Raw genomic sequence first — 25,164 nt, 5'->3', positions numbered from 1 at the left:
CGACACGAACGCTATAAGTGACCCCTGTTTCGCCGAGAGTGGCCTCGAACGAAAGATCTTTTACCGATGGGGAAGATCTTCGGCTTTTTTGTGAGTAACCGGATCCTGTGTCGTTTCGGAAAGGAAGCGACGAATTCTACGTTAATGGCGAACAAAAGTAAACGGACAAAAGGTAAATTGTGCTACAAAAAACAAAAGATAAATTAACGATGACAATTGAACAAACGGGATTACAAAAGGTATTATTTTCTATGGTCAATTTGACAAAAGGTATGATCTCTTGAAAACTATTTATAACTAACGCTAAAGAATAACAGCTACCGAATAGTTACTGTCTCGATTTTGGATTATTCGATCTTCTTCCTGATAATCGCTCCTTTTATTTTGCGATATTATCGGCACCAGATGGGTTAACCACTCTTATTTTTATCCCGATGTCCCAATCGATTATTGGTGCCGAGTTCTCGATATCCCATATATTGGGCCTTGTGCGACTTCATTACCCAGTCTACTGTTTAGCAATTTGAGTCTGTTGTATTCCTTCTTTCTTTTAACCCAATCGGCCAAATTTGAGCGCCATCAGACCTAAAATACAACTCAAATCAATTTCTATTTTCCTGAAATCAAAGAAGCCCGACCCGGTTTGTGTTTTTTGTATGTGTTTGAGATGAGGATTATGGTATGAATAGACAATGCGATCATGTTACTTTAGAAAATTTATCATAGAATAGATTTTTAATGGGGTTATGCTTTTCTTTTTTTGTGCGCGGTAGTTGAATATGGAGCAATTGTTTCATATATATATTTCTTCTCTTGCATCGATGCATGGTAATGATCACTTGTTTGGAGGTGTGAATTATATGCATACGTACGATAGCCAGACTTGATGGCTCTGTGTATAAATTCGAAATCCGAGGACACCATCCATTTAGCGTTCTGAAAAAAGTTTGCGCAAATGCACATGCTGCACCCAACATTTGCTCTTTTGATTCGAGCGCGGGGCCCTTATCAATGGTTGGGCTCTCTATTAAGGCTGCGCATGGCAACTTGCCAAATAGTGTTTGATTCTGTTCTTTTGTTCCCAGAATCAGTTTGGGAACAGAAATCCGTATGTTTAATTTTTTGATTACGGGCACAAATTCTTGCAAATTTGTGCCCAAAATCGGTTTTGGAGCGAGAATCGAATAAAAAAAAAGTAGCTTCTCGATTCTGGGAACAAAAATGAGAATCAGTTTTTTTTTCTTCTTTTTCTTGGTTTTTAATGTAGCTTCTAATATCCTGCGCGAGAGCTACCCTCGCCATATCTGGCGAGATTAAAATATTTTAATAAAAAATATTATTAAGAAAAAAAAAATTACTGGCAATGGCCAGCGACCAGGCTATGGCGAAATTTTTTTTTATAAAATTTATTAATAAAAAAATTTATTAATAAAAATTTTTTTACCGGCCATGGCGAAAAAAAATAAAAAAATATATTTTCGATAAAAATATTTTAATAAAAAATATTATTAACAAAAAATTTATTTATAAAAAAAATATTTTACCAGCCATGACCAGCGACCAGGCCATGGCGAAAAAAAAGAAAAAATATTTTCAATAAAATTTTTTTTAGTAAAATATTTTAATAAAAAAATTATTAATAAAAAAATATTTTACTGGCAATGGCCAAAAAAATAAAAAAAATTATTTTTAATAAAAGTATTATTAATAAAAAAATATTTTACCGGCCATGGTCAAGAAGGAGGAGAAGAAAAAAAGAAAGAAATATTAAATTTTTTATAATATTATTAATAAAAAGAAATTTTATGCCGTTACCAAACGTATTTATGTTCTTTTACTATTTCAGGAATGGAAATTTTGGGCTGTTACCAAACGCCTTCAAATGCTCAGAATCAATTCCCGGGCACAGAATCAAAAAGAATTATTTCTGAGCAGAATCAGTTTCTAGGTACAGAATCGTTGCCATGCGCACCCTAAGCCTCGCGACGTATATCTTTTCGAGGTGTCAGGAGATGTTCCGCATCAATGAACTAACTTCACATGCTGCAGCATCGCCGTCTCCCCTTCGCTTGCACCGAAAGTTATCACTAAAGCATTGTGTCTCGAGTTCTCAAAAGAAGGGAAAATTCCATTTTGGTACCCCAAGTGAAAGCGTTTTCTCAATTTGGTACCCAAAGTGGACACGGTGTCAAATAAGGGCCTGAAGTGCCAAATTAGTCTCAAATAAGAACCCGAAGTGTCCAAAAAGTCTCAAATAAGGGTCTGGGTCGCGGGGCAGCCAAAATTGCCTGCCGGCCAGCAAGAATGTTACTGTTCCTGCAACGGCGAGGTCGAGCCTCGCCCGACGTCGGCAAGGTCGAGCCTCGCCAGCGACCGGCGGGGCCGAGCCCTTGCCAGATCTGGCGAGGCTAACCTCGCTTAGCCCAGGCGAGGGAGGCCCTCGCCCGACGCCGGCGAGGGCCGCCTCCGCCTGAGGCGGGCGACCTCCGCCGACCCCGGCTATGGCCGGCGGAGGAAGAGAAGAAAAAAAAAAAGAAAAGGAAAAGGAAAAAAAAAGAAAAGGAAAAATAGAAAGGAAAAAATAATTAAAAAGAACATTCTTGCCGGCCGGTAGGCAATTTTGGCCGGCCGGACCCAGACCCTTATTTGAGACTTTTTGGGCACTTCGGATCCTTATTTGATATTAATTGAGTACTTCAGATCCTTATTTGATACCGTGTCCATTTTGGGTACTAAATTGAGAAAACGCTTTCACTTGAGGTACCAAAATGGAATTTTCCCTCAAAAGAATTGCGCAAACGGGACTAGACACGACAAGGATGAGCGAATGCGATAATCCGATTTCGAACCATATGAAATGAATGCTAAGGACAGAATAATGCGCGACCTAATTAACGCGACCCGTGTTTGAACTCCTTTCGTGGCAAAGCAAAGATCGGTACTTGTTCCCGGTCACGTGGACCATGGTCGACACACGAATCCCAGCAAACAAAAGCAAAATTCGGGAGCAACACTCGCCGAAGAATTGCCACGTCACTAATTCCCGCCCCCCCGACGGTCCAGAATCCGCCACGTCACTAGCTCCCCCCTGTAAACCTCCACCGATCCACGGTGCTCAATTAATCACCGCAGAATGGCCAGCGATCATTCCTGAAATCCCCAAAATGCCCCCGCGTTCCGCCCCCCTTGATCACTGTCTAAACCGACTCTTTCGGTCATTTCACCTTCCTCCCTCCTCCTCCTCAGGCTCTTCCCCCGAAGAACCCTCCCCTGCGTCCCCTCTGTGTCGTCTTCCTCTCGCTCTGCAAATCAGCTGCGCTCTCTCTCGCTAGCTCTGCAACAATGGCGACCGGCGTCTTGAAGCGGGCAATCCCGATCTCCAGGGCGGCGGCGGCGCCGTCGGCGGCCCGCCTCCTCCTCGCCCGGCGCCACGCGAGCGAGGCGCAGGCGCAGCAGGTCGAGCCCAGGGCCAAGCCCGCCACCGACCTCAAGACCTTCTCGATCTACCGGTGGACCCCGGACAACCCCTCGAAGCCGGAGCTCCAGGACTACCAGATCGACCTCAAGGAGTGCGGCCCCATGGTCCTCGACGCCCTCATCAAGATCAAGAACGAGATCGACCCGTCCCTCACCTTCCGGCGGTCCTGCCGCGAGGGCATCTGCGGGTCCTGCGCCATGAACATCGACGGCTGCAACGGCCTCGCCTGCCTCACCAAGATCTCCGACGGGGCCCCCACGACGATCACGCCGCTGCCGCACATGTTCGTCATCAAGGACCTGGTCGTGGACATGACCAACTTCTACAACCAGTACAAGAGCATCGAGCCGTGGCTGAAGCGGAAGAGCGCGCCGCCCACGCCCGGGAAGGAGATCCCGCAGAGCAAGAAGGACAGGGCGAAGCTGGACGGGATGTATGAGTGCATATTGTGCGCTTGCTGCAGCACCTCTTGCCCCAGTTACTGGTGGAACCCTGAGTCTTACTTGGGACCAGCTGCTTTGCTTCACGCCAATAGGTATAGTGCTTTTCAGTTAGAATTAAATCGATTCGGTTGGATTTGGGTTTCTTTGTTTCGTCATTGGGGATGTCATTATTGATGCAGACAAGAAATTGGTAAGGCTGGTCGAACTTTGTTTGCACGATGCTTTCTAGTTCAGTCAACTATTTACTATGCTGGGGCTTTGTTTTAGTTATTCATTTATCAGATTACTATGTTGTGTTATCTGAGTACATCTAAAATAGAACTTTTGCTTCGTTTGGGTTGGGAAATCAATGATTTTTTTTCTGGCGCTGGCTTTTAGCTTGAGAGAGCATTGTCGTAATGAGAGAATGTTGCAATCGAAGAGGGTGATTAACCTGGCACTTTGTTTAACTGAAAATCTGTAACTTCTTCGAATGTAGTTTGCGATAGAGAGCCTGGGCTCAGTGTTCACCTCAAAGAAGGAAACGAAGTATGAATTGAATTCTTGAGTAAATATCGTACAATAGTAGTTTTTTCCGTTTCCATAATCATTTGAACCATTATTTGTTCTTAAGCGGAGCTTCTTTGCGGAATGGTAGTGTCAATCCATCAAAAACAACTCTTCTTTTGACCTTCAGTTGGGAAATAATATTAAAAGGGCACTATACTACTCCTTTAAAGTCTCTTATGGTTTGAAAGCTGGGAAAATTTTTCCCCTTTGATCATCTCTATCCATTTGAGTTTGAGAAGTCGAAAGTAGAGTTTTGTTGGTCATGGTAGCTACTTGTCCTGAGGAGCTTGCATCATCCAGAGGTAGACATGACTGAATTGGGACCAAGTTAGTCCGCAAAGATTCTGTCTTGAAGTTTCTTTTCTGTTGTATTTTGGTTGAACTTTTCATTTTATAAGGCTAAGTGCATCTGTCCATCTCAAAGTTTGTCCTCAACTTTTTGACTGTAGTGCTTAGATCCCTCATGTTTCTGAATAATGGCATCGACATTCTCGCAGATGAATGTTTAATGTTTGACCCCTGGACTTTAAATTGTATATATAGAGCCCTGCATCTTATGTCTTTGGTTTGTGTAGGTCCAAAATAATCTTGCCAGAAAATGTTAAAATTAGGAGTGCCTCCTGTAATATTCCTTCTTTCCCATAGATTACCGCTTATTGTCATGTCTCTCAGTTTTTTTTTGCTGATCGAATGCCTACAGATGGCATTATTTGTAGAGTAAAGTAAAAGATTTTTGACCCCTCTGAACTTGTGCAATATAACTTTGCTTACAGTTTTTAACTTGGTTACATGTTGGTATGCAAAAGGACCCAGTCAAGGAGGTTTCCCTCCACTAGCTTTGACACTCTTAAACAAGGTGCTTGAGGGTGATTCTTTCGTGAATAAAATTTGAATGGGTTCAATTGTAAAAATGGAAGTTTGAGGTGGTTTAATTATGTAAATGGAGGGAGCCTTATTGTATTCACACTCTTTTAATACTGGTTATGGCTTCTTGGGGAACTTCATTCATAATTGAAGGGGTTGGGCATGTTCTTGAAAGGTCGTAACTTCCAAACTAGGAGTATCATACATTATGATGCTGGTCATCTCTCTCCTGTGCTTCAATAAGTCTTTGTGAAATATTTTAATGAGGGTGCTATCTTAAGATTCCTACATGCTCAGACAGTCATACACACAAACTCTGCATCTGGATTCCACACATGTTAGTTGCATGCACATGTACACAGTATCCGTCTTTCTCTATAGAGTGATTACATGCATTCACGAGAGTAAACATTACTACTATGACGCTTTCTATCAATGACTAAGTTCTACAATTAATATGAAGCGGTTTGTTATCTATCTCTCTTCTCTCCTTTTCCTGTTTTGCTGGTTTTGGACGGTTTTGTTGATCAATCTTTGTTGTACAATATTTCTGTTTGCCTTAGCGTCATTCGGTGTTCAAGGTTGAAGGTTTTAGTCTTTGTTCATGAATTCCAGCTACGTGTTAGCTTCTTGTCGATGCATTGCAAAATCTAGAGCTTAAGGATTGGCTTCATAGTTTGGTTAGCTGCTGTTGCACATTCAATTAGTTCCGACATCAGAACTTTGTAGACAGAACGCTAGCTTCACAGATAAGAATGAAGGCTGCTTGAGAGATTACCATGCATCATCATCTATAATGTTCAGATTGCTCTCATTTTTGCTGAAGAGACATTTGGTATTCAGAATTCCTTCATTATTTTGGTGAATGCAGGTGGATCATGGACAGCAGAGATGAATTTACAAAGGAGCGGCTTGATGCGATTAATGATGAATTTAAGCTCTACCGTTGCCATACTATATTGAATTGTGCTCGAGCCTGCCCCAAAGGATTGAACCCAGGAAAACAGATTACAAATATCAAGCAGCTGCAGCTTGCCAAGTAGCTTGTGGGAAGCATAAAAATGTTTTTTATGGCCAGCGACATGGGCAATTATTTTTTCCAGCTTTGTGAACTTTCTGTTATTTACCTAATAAATTGTGCGCTCAGTACTTTCCATCCGTGTCCTATTTGTTTTAACTCAATTCGATGCGCATGTATAGGTTCCGCCAAGTAAATGTTTGGTAACCTTCTAAACCAGTTCTAGATTAGTTTGTCTGGAGACTGTATGTTTTGATTGTGCAAAAACAAAGCAAAAGTCGGATGGTACTTGTATTTTTCTGAGTACATTGTAATGTTCGAGATGCGCAATTGTGGTCCTCATTCAGTCATCCTGGTCATTCATTGTGCATGTATGATATGTGAAACCTCTGAAAAATTCAGGAAAATGGTGCTGCTTATGTGTCAGTGGTGGTCCTCTCACAGCATGGGCAAGAGAATATTGCATCTTGTCAGAGAAGTATGGTATTTGAATGTTACTTTCCTCTTCTCAGGAATCCATTTCATGTAGATAGATGCCTGTCAGTAACGAACAGGCCAAATCACATTGGTATGTTAGTGCAGCGCTTGGAGAGCTAGATACAAGAAAGAAGTTGCCGAACCATCTGCTGTAGGACAATCAGAAGTTGTTTCGATTCATTCTACAGGTAACTTAACGAAGAACATGAAAAAGGCAATCTCTATGCAGGTTCTGTTTCTAAAGTTAAAATCCGGACTGAATTAAACAGATCCGATAGTGCACAAGAAATGGTTGCTTCATATGCTACTAGATTTGTTAGACTGGTGGGTCGGGTCGGGTTTGGGTCGAGTCATAAATGGTCCGATCCAAATTAGCCCATTGAATCCGTTTATGATCCGTTTATCACAAGGCAAATATCTCGATCCATATCGGACTCGACCTATACCCCATTCATACTCGAGCCAACCCATTTAATTAAATCTAGGAAAGCTTATTTCTATTAATTATTTTAATAAATTGTATTGCTAAGACATTTTTATGCAATACAAATCTAATGGACAATTTTTATATATATTTTAATAAAATTGAGACTCCGTTTGTTTCACGAAAAATATGAAATTTCTGAAAAATTATTTCAAGAAAATGACAATGTTTTTTTTTTAAATTTTTAAAAAATTGTATATTTAATTATTTTTCTTTTCTTTTTCTTTTTTCTTTTCCTTTTTCCTTTTCGTTTTTTATTTTTTCTTCTTCCCCACCGGTGGCCGGTTGTCGCCGTGGCTGGCCTCGGCGGAGGAAGAAGAAAAAAGAACAAAAGAAAATGAAAAGAAAAATAATATAACAAAATAAAAATAAAAATCAGAAAATTGAAAATGACATGTATATTATTCACTTAAGCTCGTTGGGTAACCCATTTGTAATCCATTTAATACCCATTAAGTTAATAGACAATCTATTAACGACCCATTCAAGTCTACTTTTAAAATTAAAATCAACCTATTTATAACCCACAATCATTAAATATGGGTTAATACACGGATTTTTGATCCATTTACCATCTCTAGATGGCACACCACCTAGCGGGTGATGTGAACATGCCTAGTGACTTTTCGGGTGGTCATTTTTTAGAACAATAGGGGGAGTCATGGGTGGGGAGTTTAATTGGTCGAGTTGCGTATTGTGCGGTGCTCATAGCGAAGTTACGAGCTACCTTTAGAGGTTGATCTCGAGCATGAGAGTTAACCTTTAGAAAGATGATTGGCGGAAGTCGGATATTAAAGGCGTCATCGATCCTGTAAAGGACTTTGATTTTGCCACACCGGGAGGTGCTGGGTTCCCATGTTCAAGAGAGTAATCCTCGTGCGGATTGGCCTTGCTAACATGGCTTGCCGCTCGCAAACGAGTTGACATTCATTTGAGATGCAGCTGGAGTGATGCCTTATCCGAGAGATTATATTACGTGTTCTTACTTGATATGAATCTGAATTAATTCTTACTTGTTTTCCATTTTTTTCCCTTCGAAATGAAAAAATAAGGGATAATGACACAAATGGTCCCTGAACTTTAATCCAATATGCAATGTGATCCATGAACTTTTAATTTGTTTAATGTGGTCCCTGAATTTTAATTCAATGTGCAACATAATCCCAGAATTTTTAGTGATAACGATATGTAACCTTATGCTTTTTAATGATAACTTTTGATGCGAGTGAGGGAGAGACCGTAATGCTGCACATGAGATTAGTTAATTGATGCGGAACATCTCGAAAGGAGGTACAATAGAGGCCCCCCCAACAATCGGCACGGGCCCCGTGCTCGAATCAAAAGAGCAAATGCCGCGTGCAGCATGTACATTTGTACAAATATCTTTAAGAACACTAAATGGGCAGTGTCCTCGATTTTTGAATTTATACACAAAGCCATCAGATTTAACTATCGTTTATGCACATCCGATTCAGACCTCCGAACAAGAGATCCTCGGGTGGATGCGTGACACTCGATTTGGGGCTCATGCACCAAACCTTCACTTCGCATTTATTGCACCACGCCTACATATAGGCCCTCTCCATCTTAACGAGGGTGCAGAACCTTCGCCTGTTTATCTTCTTAATCCTCACCACCACTGCCCCGCCCGGCTCCCTTCTCGCTGCATCTGCTTATCTCGGACATGATCTTACGTTTTATGTAATATGCAATCAAATGACCTAGTTCTCTTTTATATTGGATGATAAATAATAGTTTCCTCTTCCCAAATATAGATTGAATGCATTATCACACTAATTGATACAAAAAAAGGAAAAAAAGCTGGTCAGAGAGGCGGTGTGACGTCATATTTCAAGTTGAAATAATTTCATCTTCTTTTAATAATAATAATGTGTTCATATACGTACGCTCCACGTGGGTTGCACGTGAGTTGCATGTCCATTGTACGTCCATTGCATGTACGATGCACGAGATAAAAAATATTGATTGCACGTGAGTCATATTTTCATCCAATCAAAGTTAGGAGAACTATCGGTTGTCATATTCCGAATCACACTTGTTAAGTGATTTCTATGCACACTTTAGGCTATGCTCCTAGCAAGATTTCTCCTCTTCTGCTCTTGGAAAACCATATTCTCATTTTAAGGGCGTGTTCCTCACCAAAAACTCTACCAACACCGCGGTCTTGAACATCTGATCGCCCAACTGATTCGACAACAAATACTTTGTCGATTTGGTTAACCGCCAAGGCTTGCTTCACTTGGACCAAGATTTGTACGAGGACCACACGACGAGGGACATTGTCACTAGCTTCACCGAGGACTACACAACGAGGGACATCGTCACTAGCTTCACCGAGGACTAGGAATTGTTCTTCGAGAAGTTCGTCCTCGCTATGATGAAGATGGGGCAACTCGGCGTGTTGATGGGGAAGAAAGGAGAAATCCGAGCCAACTGCTCGGTCAGGAATCCGAGAATCACGTTCTCTTGATGATGACCCCTTTTAAGGGTGCGTATGTATCAACATGAACTGTCTTTGCTAGGGTCTGCAACTTTTGCTCCTCTTGCTTGCTTGTTTATAGATTGTGAAGGTGTCTAATAAATTGCTATAAGTATATCAAGAATATGCAATCAGAAGCTCAACATTTCTGTCCCTTGGCAAAATGTTGCGTGCGTCTCTTGTTGAAGAAACATCCGAAGGAGCAATTGTGTGTTTGTAAAGACTACATCGGCCACCTCATGATGGATTTGCCAGATTTGTGCATGTTGCCTCGGCTGCGTAGGTGGAGGTATTGGCGTTGGTTGAAACCCTAAAATTTCTTCTTGCACGAAGTGGAGAAAGCTTAATCTTGGAATTTGATTATCGTGAACTAATATGTGCTCTCTTAGGCACAACTCAACTGAAGTGGGAGGTTAGGAAGTGATCTACAGATGTGCTTTTCAAATCTCCAACTGGCCATTACTTTAGGAGTCTAATTAAGTTGCAGATTGGGTTGAAAAAGCCCAATGAAAGAAAAGCTTGTCGAGAAATTGGATTACTTACCCACCTCAAGTGGAAAAATTCTAAATAAGGGCCTGAAATAGATTTTGTCTCAAATAAGGACATGAAGTGTTCTTATTTTCTCACAAAAGGGCTTGAAGTGGACTTTGTCTTAAATAAGGACATGAAGTGCCATCATTTTCTCAAATAAAGGCATGACATGAAGTTTGTTTCAAATAAGAGTCTGAAATGGTCATATTAGTTTCAAAAAAGGGTCCGATCTTACCGGGGTCAAGGGCATTTTTGTCTTTTAATTTTTTTGATTTTTTCTTTTCTATTTTTTTCTTTCCATAAAAAAACAAATTCAAAAAAGAAAAAAAGGCTAAAGTTAAAAAAGAAGAAGAAAAAACAATCACTATGGCCGCCACCCCATCGACAATGGGGCGGCAGCCCCTCCCGCTTGTTTTTTTCTTTTTGAAAAAAAATGTTTATTTTTAAAAAATTTAATCTAATTTAACTATTCAACCAAAAAAATATAATATAACTAAAATTTACGTTAAAATTATTTTTTTGGACGAAAATGCCCTTGATTGGTTGGAAAATTTGGCCGGCCGACGAGCCGACGGGGTTAGGTTCTTATTTGAAATTGTTATAGCCACTTCAAACCCTTATTTGAGACATAATCTACTTCAGGCCTTTATTTGAGAAAATGAGGATACTTCATGCTCTTATTTAGAATTTTCCTCACCTCAAGCCCTTTGGGACTTTCTTTACTATGAAGCTTTAGATATTTATCCTTCTTTTTTATCTAAATGAACGAGAAAGGCTATTTCTAACCCAAAAATAACCACACCTTTGTTTAACATTTTAAACTTTTAGAACGGTTAAGAATGGTTATATAAAACTTACACTATCTAGTCATCAATCATTTTATTTTATCAATAGTCTTTTGACGATTATGGATATTCACTAGAATTTGCCATCACGAAAGAAAAAAATCCATATTTTTTGGGCATGAAAAAAAGAGTTTGCATTGTATTGGACATCATAGAGAATTTTATGGTCCTCTAGCCGATTAATCTCTCAATTTGATTTCACATGAAAAATAAGTCATGCATAATGGAGAGAATAGCAATTCCATTCATGCGGATGAACTTTTGTCACAAGCCACACGGATCGAGTTTCGTTGTGTTTGTGGGGTTCCAAACCTTTTCACATGTGTATTTCAAGCATTGTGTCATCTTCATTGAATCATGGTTTGAGACTCAGAGAAAAGTATTTCGATGTGTAAAATGTTCCTGAATCATATGCAAAATCATGATCAAATCTGCTGTCCACAAACTCCTGAACAGAATGGTACTGCTGAAAAGGAGTATAGAAATTCTCTTTGAATTGGGCTTATCGAGAGTGGTTTCAATACGAAGCACTTGCAATTACAACATCCGTTAATCGCACGCATATGTCACGGGCCAGCAATTGAGGTCGTGGAATAGCCCGTGCGAAGCTTGGCGAGTCAAGAAGACCTTAGGCCAGCTTTCATTCAATCTGATTTTTCATGGTTGCAACAAAGAAGATGATATGCAACTGAGTTTCAATTTCATATATGTTCTTTTAATGGTTAACAAAATCCACTTGCAAGAAGCAAGTATAGATCAATAGTACAAGAAGAAAAGAATCTCATTGAGTACCTTGTAAGGCATTCCTAATCTCGACGGCAAACTCTTCCCGGTGTTTCCTTTGATTGTTTAAACTTCTTAATTCTCTCATTGAAGCAGACCTGTCGACCACATTCAAACTATATATGCCATCTTTCTCTCTTCTGTAATTCGCGATGTGTGGTGTCGGTACTAGCAATGGTCTCTATTTTCGCCAACACCGGGGCTCATGCCTACTTTTGGAGACGACTTCTAGAAAGATTTGTTGTTCACTATACACGTGTTTGTATGTGCATATAAAGTAAAGTTGTTTGACAAACCTGAAATGAGTGATCCGAATTTGACGATTGATCCGAGCCCAACGAATTCACGTTGTGTCCTTAAGATAATTTGTCCCCTCTACCAGTACCCAAAGGTCATTGAACAATTGCCTCCCAGGATAGAACGGATCGCCTTTCCTATGAAGCGGTACTACTTCAAAGGAAATCTTCGAACGCAAGTTCGCAGAATAATCGCACAAAAGATGACAACGATGAAGAACGAGAGTGCAGCAGAATGCCGTGAAAAGATGAAAATACCAAGAGACTTTCAAAAATGTTCAATTCGTCATATATATTTATAATGAATAGTCACCAAGGAATTTCGGATATAGAAGGATGAAACTGAAGAGTCACCAACCGAACAATTTCGTTCGGTTCTACGTGAACAGTCACGAGCCGAGCCTTGAACCGGTTTGGTTCGTGAACAGGCGCGCGAAAGGGTTTCGGTTTTCGTTCGGGCGAACCGAACCTCACGAACAGACATGTTTGTTTGTCCAAAAAATAAATAAATAAATAATTTCTAAACAACTTGTCTGTTCGAAAAAATAAAAAATAAAAAACCGATAGAGAGTGGACCCGGAACCGAACCGAGCCGGCCGGACGGGCGGCGGCGCGCGGGGGGTGGACCGACCTAGCTTGACGTAGGTCCTCTCTCTTCCACAAAAGTGGGGTACCCCTTGGGGCCCAAACCCATTTGTGAGGCTCAACTATTTGAACCCATCTCCCATCTCTGTTCTACCCTATGTGGGACACTTTCACCCACACACTTCTCATTCAATTCTATGGGATTTTGGTGACAAATCCCAACAAGATTGTATGACGAGGACCGGAGATAACAAGAAAGGCGGGGCACTTTGCTTGGGTTGGGCGTCCTCTAGCCTGAACGAGTTGCTACTCGTGCTGCTCCCGGGTCTTGGCTTTTGGTTATCATTTTGTACCTATTGTACCCGCGTCCTTGAGTTCTGAACTTTGGCATAATATTGTCGACATTGAATATTAGTTGAACATGTATCAAAAGTTCATAAATTATACTGAATAAATTAAAAGTTCAGAAATTATATTACACATCGAGTTAAAGTTTATTAACTATATTAAATAAATTAAAAGTTTATGAATCATACTACATGTTGTGCAAAAATTCAGGATTGTGATTTTTCGACGAAATAGAGATGGGTGAACCAAGTCTACTGTTGGGTAGTTCAAGTTTCAAACTTTTTTTTTTTAGGGTTAATACCACGAAAAATCCTAAACTGGTACAGTTGTGACAATTTTACCCAAAACTATTTTTTTGACCACAAAAAACCCCAAACTGGTACACTTGTGACAAATTTACCCCGAACTATTTTTTTGACCACCAAAAATCCCGAACTGGTATACTTGTGACAATTGGGAAAATGACATAAATAGTCCCTGAATTTTGACTCAATGTACAATTTGGTCCCTAAACTTTTAATTTGTTCAATGTAGTCCCTGAACTTTAACCCAATGTTCAATATGGTCCCTGAACTTTCGATTTGTTCAATGTGGTCCCTGAACTTTTGGTACATGTTCAATATAGTCCCTGAACTTTATAAAAATGTTCAATGTAGTCCTTCCATTAATTCAAGTTCATGGACTATATTGTATATTTTCATATAGTTCAGGGACTAAATTGAACATTTACTAAAAGTTCAGGGACCAAGTTGAACAAATTGAAAGTTCAGGGACCACATTGAATATTGGGTTAAAATTCAGGACTACATTGAATAAATTAAAAGTTCAGGGACTAAATTGCACATTGAGCCAAAGTTCAGGGACTGTTTGTGTCATTATCCCTGTGACAATTTTACCCAAACTAATTTTTTAATATTATTTTTTTTTCGAATATATTGTTTTATTTTTCTTTTCTTTTTTTCCCTAATCTTCTTCATCTTCAATTTCTGGCCGATCGTCGGACCGACGACCAGCCAAAGGTGGAAGCCGCCCACTGGCCGCTGGAGAGGCTCGACCTCGCCGGCCGCTAGCGAGGGCTCGCCGGCCGCTAGCGAGGGCTCGCCGGCGGGGCCGAGCCCTCGCTGGCGCTGGGCGAGGCCGACCTCGTCGTTGTAGGGCCAGGCCGACCTCACCAGTTGTCGGCGAGTTCGAGCTTCGCCAGATCCGGCAAGGGCTCGGCCCCGCCGGTGAGGTCGAGCCTCGCCAACGGCCGGCGGGGCCGACCTCGCCGGCTTCCGCCTCTAACCGGTCGTCGGTCTGGCGACCGGCCAGAAATTGAAGATGAAGAAGATTAAGGAAAAAAAAAAATAAATAAAAAAAAATAAATAAAAAATTTGAAAAAATAAAAAATAATATTAAAAATTTAGTTGGTGTAAAATAATATTAAAAAAATAAAGCCGGTGAGGTCGGCCCCACTGGCCGCTGGAGAGGCTCGACCTCGCCGGCCGCTAGCGAGGGCTCGCCGGCCGCTAGCGAGGGCTCGCCGGCGGGCCGAGCCCCGCTCGGCGGCGCCGGGCGAGGCCGACCTCGTCGTTGTAGGGCCGAGCCGACCTCACCGGTTGCTCGGCGAGTTCGAGCTTCGCCGATCCGGCGAGGGCTCGGCCCGCCGGCGAGGTCGAGCCTCGCCAACGGCCGGCGGGGCCGACCTCGCCGGCTTCCGCCTCTAACCGGTCGTCGGTCTGGCGACCGGCCAGAAATTGAAGATGAAGAAGATTAAGGAAAAAAAAAATAAAAAAAAATAAAAAAATAAAAAATTTGAAAAAATAAAAAATAATATTAAAAATTTAGTTGGTGTAAAATTGTCACAAGTATATCAGTTCGGGGTTTTTGATAGTCAAAAAAATAGTTCGAGGTAAATTTATCACAAATATATTAATTTGAAATTTTTTATGATAAAAAATAATTTGAAATAAAATTATTATAATCGTATCAATTTAAAATTTTTCGTGGTATTAACTCGTTTTTTTTTATCGCGCGGCAAAGAGAGAAATAAATGCTCACAGGCTGTCGCATCGCGTTTCTCCTTTGTTGGCAGCCCCCCCCCCCCCCCCTCCTCCCTTTTCTATCCGTTTTGCAGGCAATCTCTCTCTCTCTCTCTCAGTTTTCATCGTCAGCGTCTTCTTCTGCCATCTTCCCCTCCATCATTGTCGGTTAATCCTTGGACTTTCCCACCCTCTCTGTGTCTCCCTGTCCGTGTCCGTGTGAAAATCTTTTCACTCTCTCAGTCACACAAAACTCTTTCACAGGAGGGTCCTTCTACTGATGGTGGAAGAGGTCGCTCGCCATTATTGCGTCACGGATATTTAGGGGACTTCACCGAGAGATATTTCTGCTCCATGGGCCATGCCGAACAGCGCCAACTGAAGCCGACCCTCTTCTCCTCCTCCTCCTCCTCCTCTTTCTGCGCTTTTGCCTTTTCAATTCGTCCATAGGTCAGCCACAGCCACAGCCACAGCCACAGCCCAACGAGAGAAAAGAAGGGGGCGAAAAAGGAAAGAAAGGAAGGAGCTTTTCTCTTTAATCGACTCGCGCAGGCGTCCAATTTCCCAAATTTCGGAGCGAATCCCCATACGATTCCTGCAGATTCAGCGGGAATTCCGAAATTCCTCTCCCCTCCCTATTTGGGTTTCTTTATTCTTGCCGAAAGAAGAGTAAAAAACCAGTCTTTTCGTCCGCGCTCGCCTTGTCGGCTTCTTCTTCTTCTTCCTCCTTCCTGCTCGTGGTTTCGCGGCGCCACTGCAACTTGCGGCCGCAGCGATAATTTGGGCATTAGCGGATTCGAATCCCGAGGAGGTTTTCAGGATAAGTGCGCTGCCAGGAGCTGGTATTGGGGGAATCAAATTTGGGTTCGAGAGCTTCCCGTGGATCTGTTCTTGGGTTTCGTTTGTGGCGCTGCCGAGCTGCGGAGTTGTTCGGAGTTGCAAAGGTGTGGGCTTTTTGAGCCGGGGTTTTTGCTTTGATGACTGCCGATGAAGCGGTGAGCCCTAGTGGTTCCTCGTGGAGTAGGGAACAGGACAAGGCGTTCGAGAATGCCCTGGCCACCCACTTCGAGGACTCCTCGGATTGGTGGGAGAAGGTGGCGTCCGACGTGCCCGGCAAAACCCTAGAGGAGATTAAGCTTCACTACAAGCTTCTGGTCGAGGATGTCGATGGGATAGAGTCTGGTCGCGTGCCCCTGCCTTCCTACAATTCGTGCTCCTCCTCGGATGGCTCCGCGAGTAACTTAGGGGAGGAGGACAGTGGGAAGAAGGGGGGCGGTTCGGCAAACGGCGAGTCGAACCAGGGAGGGAAAGGTTCGAAGTCTGATCAGGAGAGAAGGAAGGGGATTGCTTGGACGGAGGAAGAACACAGGTGGGGTCTTTTTCTAGTCAATCAGTAAAATTTTGTCTGAAATGTGATTTCAGGAAAGAGGGTACGTGTGCGCAATAGTTAATTGGTCGCGAGCAGATATGCGACACTGTGATTTGCTTTTGCTGCCCTTCCTTTTGTTTGGTTGATCTGTATTTTGGGGACTTGAGTGACTTGCAGATTAGTTGCCGATTTCTGATCTAGCTTCATTTCTATTTACTGGCATATCTGTTGGGTTGAGTTTAGTAATGTGCAGTTTAGCCCCCTTTTAATTGCCAGTTAGTGCTTATATCACACAAGAAAGCTTAGCAGGCCCCTGCGGAGTACAATGCCTTATTGCTCGCTGGGTCCTTGAGCGTGAACATTGAGGTGTACTCTTGAGTTGCTTTGATGCCCTGCATTCTCTTCCTTTGTATGAATTTTGCTTCAATTGGTATCTCTCTCTCTTGAAGAGGTTGGTACTTGGTAAATAGAAAGGTAATTCCTAATGTTCCAGCTAGCTCAAGACATAAGAATTACAACTTGAACTCAATTTTGGTGAGGAGTGACTAGATGCTTATTTTTTCCTTTTTGTATTCATTGACTGTCCAACCCATTAATCTAGTCATATTTATTAGAAGTTTGCACACCCGGAGCTTTGTCTATCCATCCTGCCTATCTAAATCTTCAATCATTTGATGGTTAGACATTGGCAAGCTGGATTCAAACCCACTTAATGAGGTCTAGCTTTCATTCTTTTGACATTACGTTTGTGATAGAGCTGCTAAAGTAATATTGCGGCAATTGAGCATTTTTTCATCTGTTGCAATTTTTTGTTAAAGAAAAAAAGGCAATCTGAGTCCTAAATGGAGACTGGCCAATTGTTCTATTCGAGTAACATGACTCAAACTGCTGAATGTTTCAATGAAGTTCTCTGAGTGCAAAGACGTATTAAGATCCCCTCCCCATTGGTGGAATAAGGCTTGGTGATGTGGTGGTTGGTTCACATGCTCAATTAGGCTGTAAGGTTAAAATGAACTAGGCATTGCTACTTCAATTGAACATGACTTGATACATCATCTGATATCATCGAGTGGAATTATAAATAAAATACCAAATACCAACCTTGGTTGGGTCAATGGCAATGATCTGTGAGGTAAAAACTGCCACTGCTGATGGAAGGGGAAGTGATGGTAACCCTCAGAAGGCACGTGAGCTCCATTTTCAGGCAAGAGTTGCTCGGAATTGTGCTTCTTGATGTCTTTATCAATGGAATTGAGAATTGACATTATTAAGGAAAAAGTCAAATGATAGCCTTTACCGTACCGATGGTGTTAATTTCGTTTTTGTGTAGTAGGTTATTCCTATGGACGTGGTAACTAAAGCTGCTATAGTGACTTAATGTTTCTTTGTTGGTTACAACAAGAGGAGATGGTTGGACATGTTATCTTGATTGATGGGCTTGTGAAAGCATTATGATTTAGATATGTGATGCTTGCACGAGATGGTTCTTTTCTTGTAAAGTTTTTGCTAAGCTGGTTTGTTGTTTGGGTTCAGTAGGATGATCTATGTATAAAATCACATGTTTCTCTTATCCAGCAGCCATGTAGCCAGTAGGCATGGCTAATGGCAACAAGCTACTTGAAGAGAATACCTTTCTAAGGGAGCTTTTTAAATCTTGAATATTTTATTAGTTGATGTTATGATCCAGATTTAAAGTTTTTATCATGGAAACTCTCTCTCTCTCTCTCTCTCTCTCTCTCTGCAATTACGGAGGACGTAAAGAGGTAATTAGAGGGTAGAGTCAGCTCATGCCCCTCACTAGACTCCATAACTAAATTTAGCTTGTTTTGTTTATAGGCTTTAAACGGAAAGTTGCAATCTATGATGTATGTGGTGAAACCCACCCGTAATTTAAAAGTTTCTAGATCTAATTGTAAGCTTCTTACTGAAAAGTTTGCATCTTACATGCGTGCTCATTGTTTCAAGCCCTTGATAGGCTAGACATATAAAAAAGTTTACTGCAACTTATAGCTGTTGCCTCCCCAGTTTCAATTTTGTTGCAGGCTGATCTTAACTATTTGTCTGATGATTGAATATATGGTGATGTTACTGTTTCGAATACATTGTTATGGTTTGATGCTATGCTATGCCTCTTTTGACCCATACATTTCAACCTTGGGTTTTCATATCAGTATCATTTTGGAAGCAGGTTATTTCTTCTAGGCCTAGACAAATATGGGAAAGGCGATTGGCGAAGTATTTCCCGGAACTTTGTCGTCACCAGGACGCCTACACAAGTTGCAAGCCATGCACAAAAGTATTTTATCCGACTGAACTCGGTTAACAAAGATAGGAGGCGATCTAGCATTCATGATATCACCACCGTGGGCAGTGGAGACCTTTCAGCAAGTCAAGGCCCTATTACGGGTCAAAATCAAACAGATGGCTCCACGGGAGGAGTATCTTCTGGCAAATCTAACAAACAATCTCCTCAACCTCCAGCTGTGACGTCAGGTGTTGCAGTTTCAGGTTCTCCATCAATTGGACAACCGGTGGGTGGCCCTTTTGTTTCTGCTGTTGGTACTCCAGTAAATCTCTCTCCCGCGCCGCACATGGCATATGGTGTTAGAGGTCAAGTACAAGGCACTGTGGTTCCTGGTGCGCCAATCAATATGGGCCCCATGACTTATCCGATGCCACATGCATCGGCACACAGGTGAAGCAGCTTAGGTTGTACAATATCGGAATGGCGAAGCTATTCTCTGCTTTCGCTCCTGTTGGATGATGGAATGCTTGCAGTGAATCTGATAATAGGATGGTTTAGTGCGAAGACAACTATTATTTCTGTTGCTTTCAAATAAATCGTAGTGGGAGGAATAACATCAATCTATAGTGGCATGGCGAAGATGTGGCATTTCAGGGCATCAAAGCGTACTGTTGTTCGTTTGTTTAGATCCACACTATGGTGCTAGAAGTAGTTCATCAAAGTTCTTTTCAGCGGTGTCATTTGTAAAGAAGTGTTTGGGTTGTAGCGATTAGCATTACAGAGAGCGACTTCATGGCAATGCATTTTAAATTATGATCTGCTTGCTTTTGCCTTGGGATATTCAATGTACTATGGTGGATTTCACCTTTAAGGAGGCAAACATGGGAAATATATAGATGTCGTGGCTATGATGCATCTCTCGTTTGATATAGAATTCGCTAGAAAGCAGATAGCGCTTAGAGTGAAAATGTTTGAAAATAGCATACTGAAATCATAGAATTGCTCAGATGCATCAATTTCATTAATATGTCCTTATTTTCCATTTTTTAAACATGGTCCATGATGTATCCGGTGAAAGGGATTTTACAATAACGAAGTAAATGGACTATGCACTTCCAAATTCATGTGTTACAGAAGATGATATGATAGGACCGGGTACTTATATAGCTTCTTAGCTGTATGATGAAATATAGAAACAGGATTGACGCAGCCATGTAATGAACTCCCCAACAGGGGGTACTATATCTGGGGGCATTGATTTCGTTTCTCAACATGAATGTGAAGAACATAAATTTCAGAGAGAGAGAGAGAGAGAGAGAGAGAAAGCTAGTTAAAGACTGACAACTTCTCCTCAAAATAACATCGATCGGTTGCACTCATGACCAAACATAAAATTGCACCTCAAAGTTTCCTGTGTGTAGCCGAAAACATTTATTCACTCACCCCAAAAGGGGGGGAAAAACAGTCACATATGTACGGTCACAAACTAAGGGTCCAAGAAGTGGGTATAATAAGAATTGGATATAGGTCAAGATGGTTTAATGGCTACGTGTTATCCTGCTCAGCAGCACCACTTCTCCTCAAGAATCGGGCAATGCACGTGCTGATTGAGGGCGAGCACTCGGCGAACATGTAAAGACAGAACAAGCATAATCCTGTCTCAAACATACAAAATAAGAGAGTCCCAATCAATCACAGCTTCGACACTGTTCGAAAAATTGACAGAGAGTATTGATAAATATTCAAAGAAGCGATCATGTGGCCCAGCGCAAAGTGCAGCTACACAACAATTGTGAGTGGAAAATAGGAAGAAAGTGTACCAAGAAAAGCGTTCTCTAACTTCTCCTTCATGAAGCATTTTCTAACACCGGCACAACCAATGGTGTCTATTGTGCTACAATTACTACCAATAAGATTTCATCATCAACTTTTGTTACCATCATAACCTTATAATTGTCATTAGCAAACATTTGTCCCAAAGGGCAGTAAACTTTCATCATTAAAAACCAAAAATATTGATAAGTACATCATACTGATGAGAGCGAAGAGGGAAGAAGAAGGTATATCTGTAAAATAGTTCTCGAACTTTTCCTCTAGAGAGCACGTTCTAACAACAACATAGTCGATAACGTCCATTGTGCTAAAATAACCGCTCCTCAAAAATCCAATATCGACTTTTGGACACTTTCAACTTTTGTTATGTTTTAGGGAAACTTTTGCTACAGCTCAGCTTATGACGCTGAGAAAACATGTGGCAGTCTGAGGTTTCCACTGAAAACCGAAATTATTGACAAGTATACAGGAATTATCCACTGCGGGTAAAATCTATGGTCATTTCTGCGTAAGTCTTTGGCGGGTTAGGTAAGGACCGTAAGGGGAAAAGGCTTCATGCATTGAGTCATGAGAAGAACCTCTTTCATTGCAAGGTTAATTTCTGACCTCCCCCACACATGTAATACTTAAATTGCAGGAGCCTTGTGCAAGAGGATGTCCTGTGTAAGGAGAACGCCCTAATGCAGCTACAGTCCAACAACGAAGACGGTATATTGATGTTCATTTGACAGGACATCACAGAAGGCAAGCTTTAAGGATCAAGTAAAACAGCACCAGGGAAAGAAAACAACGAAATAAGGCCATCAAAGAGCTATATCTACGAGAGGGAAAAAGAGACTAAGTAAATTTTGTAAGAACAATTCTTCGATATGCTGGCTGCCATATGATCATGTTTTCTCCCTCGTGCCAGGGGTAAGGCCATATAATAGTGAGAGGACTAAAATCTACTCCACTCCTCAAACGATTCATGGGAAACAGGCTGAAGGCGAAGCAGATTGATGAGAAAGCGAGCATACCAACATAAGCAACGGTGACGCCAGAGAGCAATCTCCCCAAAGCGGACAGAATGTAAAGGCAAACAATCACCTGAAAATGAGAATTATGCACACACTAGCTTAGGTCCATCACGACAAGAGAGCGAATAATTCGTCGAATCTACAACAGAAAGCAACCGAATGTGACCTTAACGAACAAGCGCTTGTCGTGGCCGGTGGCGGCAACCCTAAGGACAGACTCGGTGGCTCCGACGGTGTTGGCGAGGCAAGCGACGATGCTGCTGGCCGTGTCCTGCGATATCTGCCACTCCAGCGGGTCCACCGGCACCCTTTTCGACACCACCCAAAATTCAATCCTTTTCTTTTCCCAACAAAAACAATGGAAAAGCCACAAGAGGGGAAACGGAAATGGAAACGGAAACGGAAAGCCAAAGAAAAGAGATCAGAGAGAATTACGAGATGTTGAGCTGGCGGAAAAGGAGGCCGAGGATGGCCAGGGAGCAGAGGAGCACGATGAGGACGTCGGAGAGGAGCGACACGAGGCTCGAATTCCGGTAGGCGCAGTGGTAGTACACCAAGCTCCCGCACACCAACACGATCAGCGGCTTCCCTATCTCGTTCCTCATCCTTTCCTCACATGCCTCCTTCCTCCTCCTCCCTTCCTTCCTCCCTCGGTTCTTCTTCGTATACCGTCGAAAACAGAAGCGCTCGGGCACGCTCCGACCTTCGCGATGCGCGCGCGAGCACGACGACGATTCAACACCGCCGCCCCACCAACAGATCGCTAAACATAGAAACGCGATCGGATTCCGAACTCACCAGACGCACGAATCGCCCGGTCTCGCCGGCGATCGATCGATCGAAAAGCCCGCCCGCCCGCGACGCGAGGCCGGGAGAATCGGTGGTCGGAAAAACACCGCTGCGTCACGGATCAAACAGGGACGTTGAGACCGCGCGAGGAGATGATCTCCGGCGAAGAAGCTTCAACAGAAGATTCAGGAGAGAGAGAGAGAGAGAGAGGGAGAGGAACTCACAGGCGGCGGCGGCGTGGGCGGCGTGGGCGGCGACGGCGGCGGATCGGCGATCGGAGGGGGAGAACCGAGAGGAGGCCCTCTTTCCCGTTCGCGAGTCTCTTTCTGATTCGCGTGCGCGAGTGCCCCCTGCTTCGATTCGAACATGTGTTTTTCGGGTCGGGTTCCGGTTCCGGTTCGTGACCGGATCCCGAGTCAAAGATTTCGGTTCGAATCGTATATATCGGTTACGGTAGCTCGTATTCGCGTATTTGAATAGTTGACGTGGAGTGGGCTAACATAGGCAGGTCGAACATATCTAATATAATTTTTTTTCCTATTTTGATGACTGATTATTTTATAGGGGAAATTCCAAAATGTATGTATATATGTGAATTTTCGCAAATTTATTATAATTTTTATTTTGTTTTTTCTCTATAAGTTGCGGTCCTGATAAAAAAATGTTCTTTTAAAATATGGGCCCTGAGTTCGTTGAAATTCCTTTGAATCCGAGTCGAGGCCCTCGACTCGAGGGTTGACATCGCAAAGTAGATTTTCGACAATGCATTTTAGTTTTTAATTTACTTGCAGTCTGGTTACAGTTTTCCATTTCATAATGTTTCGTTTTGTTGAAAATTTTTTTTGGTTTGTAAATTAGGAGTGAAAATTATGAGCAAAAGCCACAAAAAACCCTAATTCAAACTTTTTTCTGTGATACTAAAAATTTCAAACTTATATATGTGTTATCAATGGAACCGTTAAAAATCTACTTACATGGATGCCAAAAAAAGTTTAGGTAAATGTGTGGCATAATTTTGGGTTAAGTGGGCTTGGTTTGAATTTTTTTTTTTATTTCTTCCTCAACCGGTCACCGGCCATGGTGATGGGCCACGAGCGAGGCTCGGCCTTGTCGCCCAAGGCCGGCGAGCTCGAGCCTTGCCTCGCCCAAGGCCGGCGAGGTTGGCTTGTGGTCGATCGCTGGTCGTCGCCATGGCCGGCGACCGGCAGAGAAAGAAATAAAATAATCAAAAGGAAGGAAAAAAAAGAAAAGAAATATAAAATATAAAAAATTCAAAAATAAAATAATTAAAAAATTATATATATATTTTAAAAATAAAATAAAAATTTATTAAAACGATTGCAAGAAGGAAAAATAAAATCAGATTTTCCATATCGAACGACGGGAATTATTTTCTAATTCATTTTTAAGTTTCAGTTGAACATTGAAAAATATTATCATTTTCTTGGAAAATGACTTTTCAGAAAATATTTTCCAGAAATGTTACATTTCCCGTCAAATGAACGGAGCCGCCAGAGGCTGTGAGCTCGCCGGCGACCCGCCGTGGAAGATGGAAAAGAAAAAGGAAGAAAAGAAAAGAAAAGAAAAAGAAAGAAAAAAGAAAAGAAAAGAAAAAAAATAAATAATTCGATTTTTTTTAAAAATAATAAAAATTTATTTTTTACAAAAATAAATAATAAATAAATAAAAATTCGAATTTTTAAATAAGTTGTTTTTATAAGAACAAACGTTTCATTAACTAAGGACCCGAGCCCAAGCACCACCGAGCCCAAGCGCTAAGAAACTGCACATGGCCTTCGTGGATTCGGGCCGGAGGGTCGGGACTAGAGCTTGAGCATCGGGGATCCAAGCACGGCCTTTATGGACCCGAGTTGGATGCTGGAGCATTGGGTATGGGCATCAGGGGTTCAGGCTTAGCCTCGATGGACCCGGCCATGGGTGCTGAGGCCCGGGCTCTAGATACCGAGGTCTCAAGCCCGGCCGCTAAGACCAAATCTTGAATGTTGGGACTCGGAAACCAACGTTGGAGTTTTTGTGCCTAAGCATAGAGTTTTGGGTCCAAGTACCGATAACTAGTCATTATTTGAAAAATGTTTTCCGGTTCTTTTCAAAAATCATTTTCCTGAATTTAAGCTTCGGTAAGGAAACATTTTTCGTTGATTAATTTTCCTTAGCAAATCAAACGCCAAAAAATGAAAAAAAGTATTTTCTTAAAAAGTATTTTTCGCGAAACAAACGGACCTATAAAGTTTTTGAATTCCGTTTGCTCACAGATGAACGATGTGTTGACAATCCAGTAGACTGGGGCCGCCGGCTTGCATGATCCGATAAAAACATTGGTTTTTTTTTTTTTTTTTCCGGTTGGAGAGTTCACTCAGTAGAGCTCGAGTCACCGAGTTGACTGAGTCAAGGACACCGCGAACTGAAACCCGAGGTGACCGAATCGCGGTGGGCTTTTTCTATTTAAAATTCATGTTGGACTTTCTAATTTCGGGCCAAGAACTCCGACAAGGACACATCAAACCGCCGGCAGTTTCAGACCAAATCGTGGACGACTTTTCCTATTTAAAATTCATGTTGGACTTTCTAATTTCCGGCCAAGAACTGCGACAAGGACATATCAAACCGCCGGCAGTTTCAAACCAACTTCTGTGCAACAGGACATTGCATAAACGTAATCTGCAACATTG

The 25,164-nt window shown here is 41.9% G+C and overlaps 2 protein-coding genes and 1 pseudogene across 3 annotated transcripts; 2 read left to right on the top strand and 1 right to left on the bottom strand.

The window, feature by feature from the left end:
• Window positions 1-66: 66 nt before the first annotated feature.
• On the top strand, window positions 67-6,658 carry LOC115684273 (succinate dehydrogenase [ubiquinone] iron-sulfur subunit 2, mitochondrial-like; annotated as a pseudogene).
• Window positions 6,659-15,479: 8,821 nt separating this feature from the next.
• LOC115684197 (transcription factor SRM1-like) lies at window positions 15,480-19,744 on the top strand. The gene is made up of 2 exons (XM_030608944.2): window positions 15,480-16,591; window positions 18,780-19,744. The coding sequence occupies exons 1-2, from the start codon at window positions 16,200-16,202 to the stop codon at window positions 19,288-19,290; spliced, it is 903 nt and encodes a 300-aa protein (XP_030464804.1). The 5' UTR covers window positions 15,480-16,199; the 3' UTR covers window positions 19,291-19,744.
• A 419-nt stretch (window positions 19,745-20,163) lies between these two features.
• Window positions 20,164-22,712, bottom strand: LOC115684527 (reticulon-like protein B22). 2 transcript variants are annotated; one of them, XM_030609387.2, is made up of 5 exons: window positions 22,699-22,712; window positions 22,121-22,583; window positions 21,852-21,993; window positions 21,686-21,755; window positions 20,164-20,491 (listed from the first exon to the last, which is right to left on the bottom strand). In XM_030609387.2, the coding sequence occupies exons 2-5, from the start codon at window positions 22,288-22,290 to the stop codon at window positions 20,382-20,384; spliced, it is 492 nt and encodes a 163-aa protein (XP_030465247.1). In that variant the 5' UTR covers window positions 22,291-22,583; window positions 22,699-22,712; the 3' UTR covers window positions 20,164-20,381. The 2 variants fall into 2 exon arrangements, with proteins under 2 accessions (XP_030465247.1, XP_056168962.1); XM_056312987.1 differs by lacking the exon at window positions 22,699-22,712 and having other exon boundaries at window positions 22,121-22,619.
• Window positions 22,713-25,164: the final 2,452 nt, after the last annotated feature.

This window comes from Syzygium oleosum, unplaced genomic scaffold (assembly GCF_021117445.2).
Source record: "Syzygium oleosum isolate NSW1041296 unplaced genomic scaffold, Sole_v2.1 Sole_v2.07, whole genome shotgun sequence".
Taxonomy (NCBI): domain Eukaryota; kingdom Viridiplantae; phylum Streptophyta; class Magnoliopsida; order Myrtales; family Myrtaceae; genus Syzygium; species Syzygium oleosum.
The sequence above is the reverse complement of the archived record's forward strand: the minus strand, read 5'-3'. Positions and strand labels throughout refer to the sequence as shown.

Excerpts from the sequence above, each read along its gene's own strand:
- LOC115684197 (XM_030608944.2), top strand. The coding sequence starts at position 16,200 with ATGACTGCCGATGAAGCGGTGAGCCCTAGTGGTTCCTCGTGGAGTAGG. Across the intron at positions 16,592-18,779 it reads TGGACGGAGGAAGAACACAG|GTTATTTCTTCTAGGCCTAG; the intron begins GTGGGGTCTTTT and ends TTTTGGAAGCAG.
- LOC115684527 (XM_030609387.2), bottom strand. The coding sequence starts at position 22,290 with ATGAGGAACGAGATAGGGAAGCCGCTGATCGTGTTGGTGTGCGGGAGC. Across the intron at positions 21,994-22,120 it reads TTCCGCCAGCTCAACATCTC|GGTGCCGGTGGACCCGCTGG; the intron begins GTAATTCTCTCT and ends GGTGTCGAAAAG. Across the intron at positions 21,756-21,851 it reads ACAAGCGCTTGTTCGTTAAG|GTGATTGTTTGCCTTTACAT; the intron begins GTCACATTCGGT and ends TCTCATTTTCAG.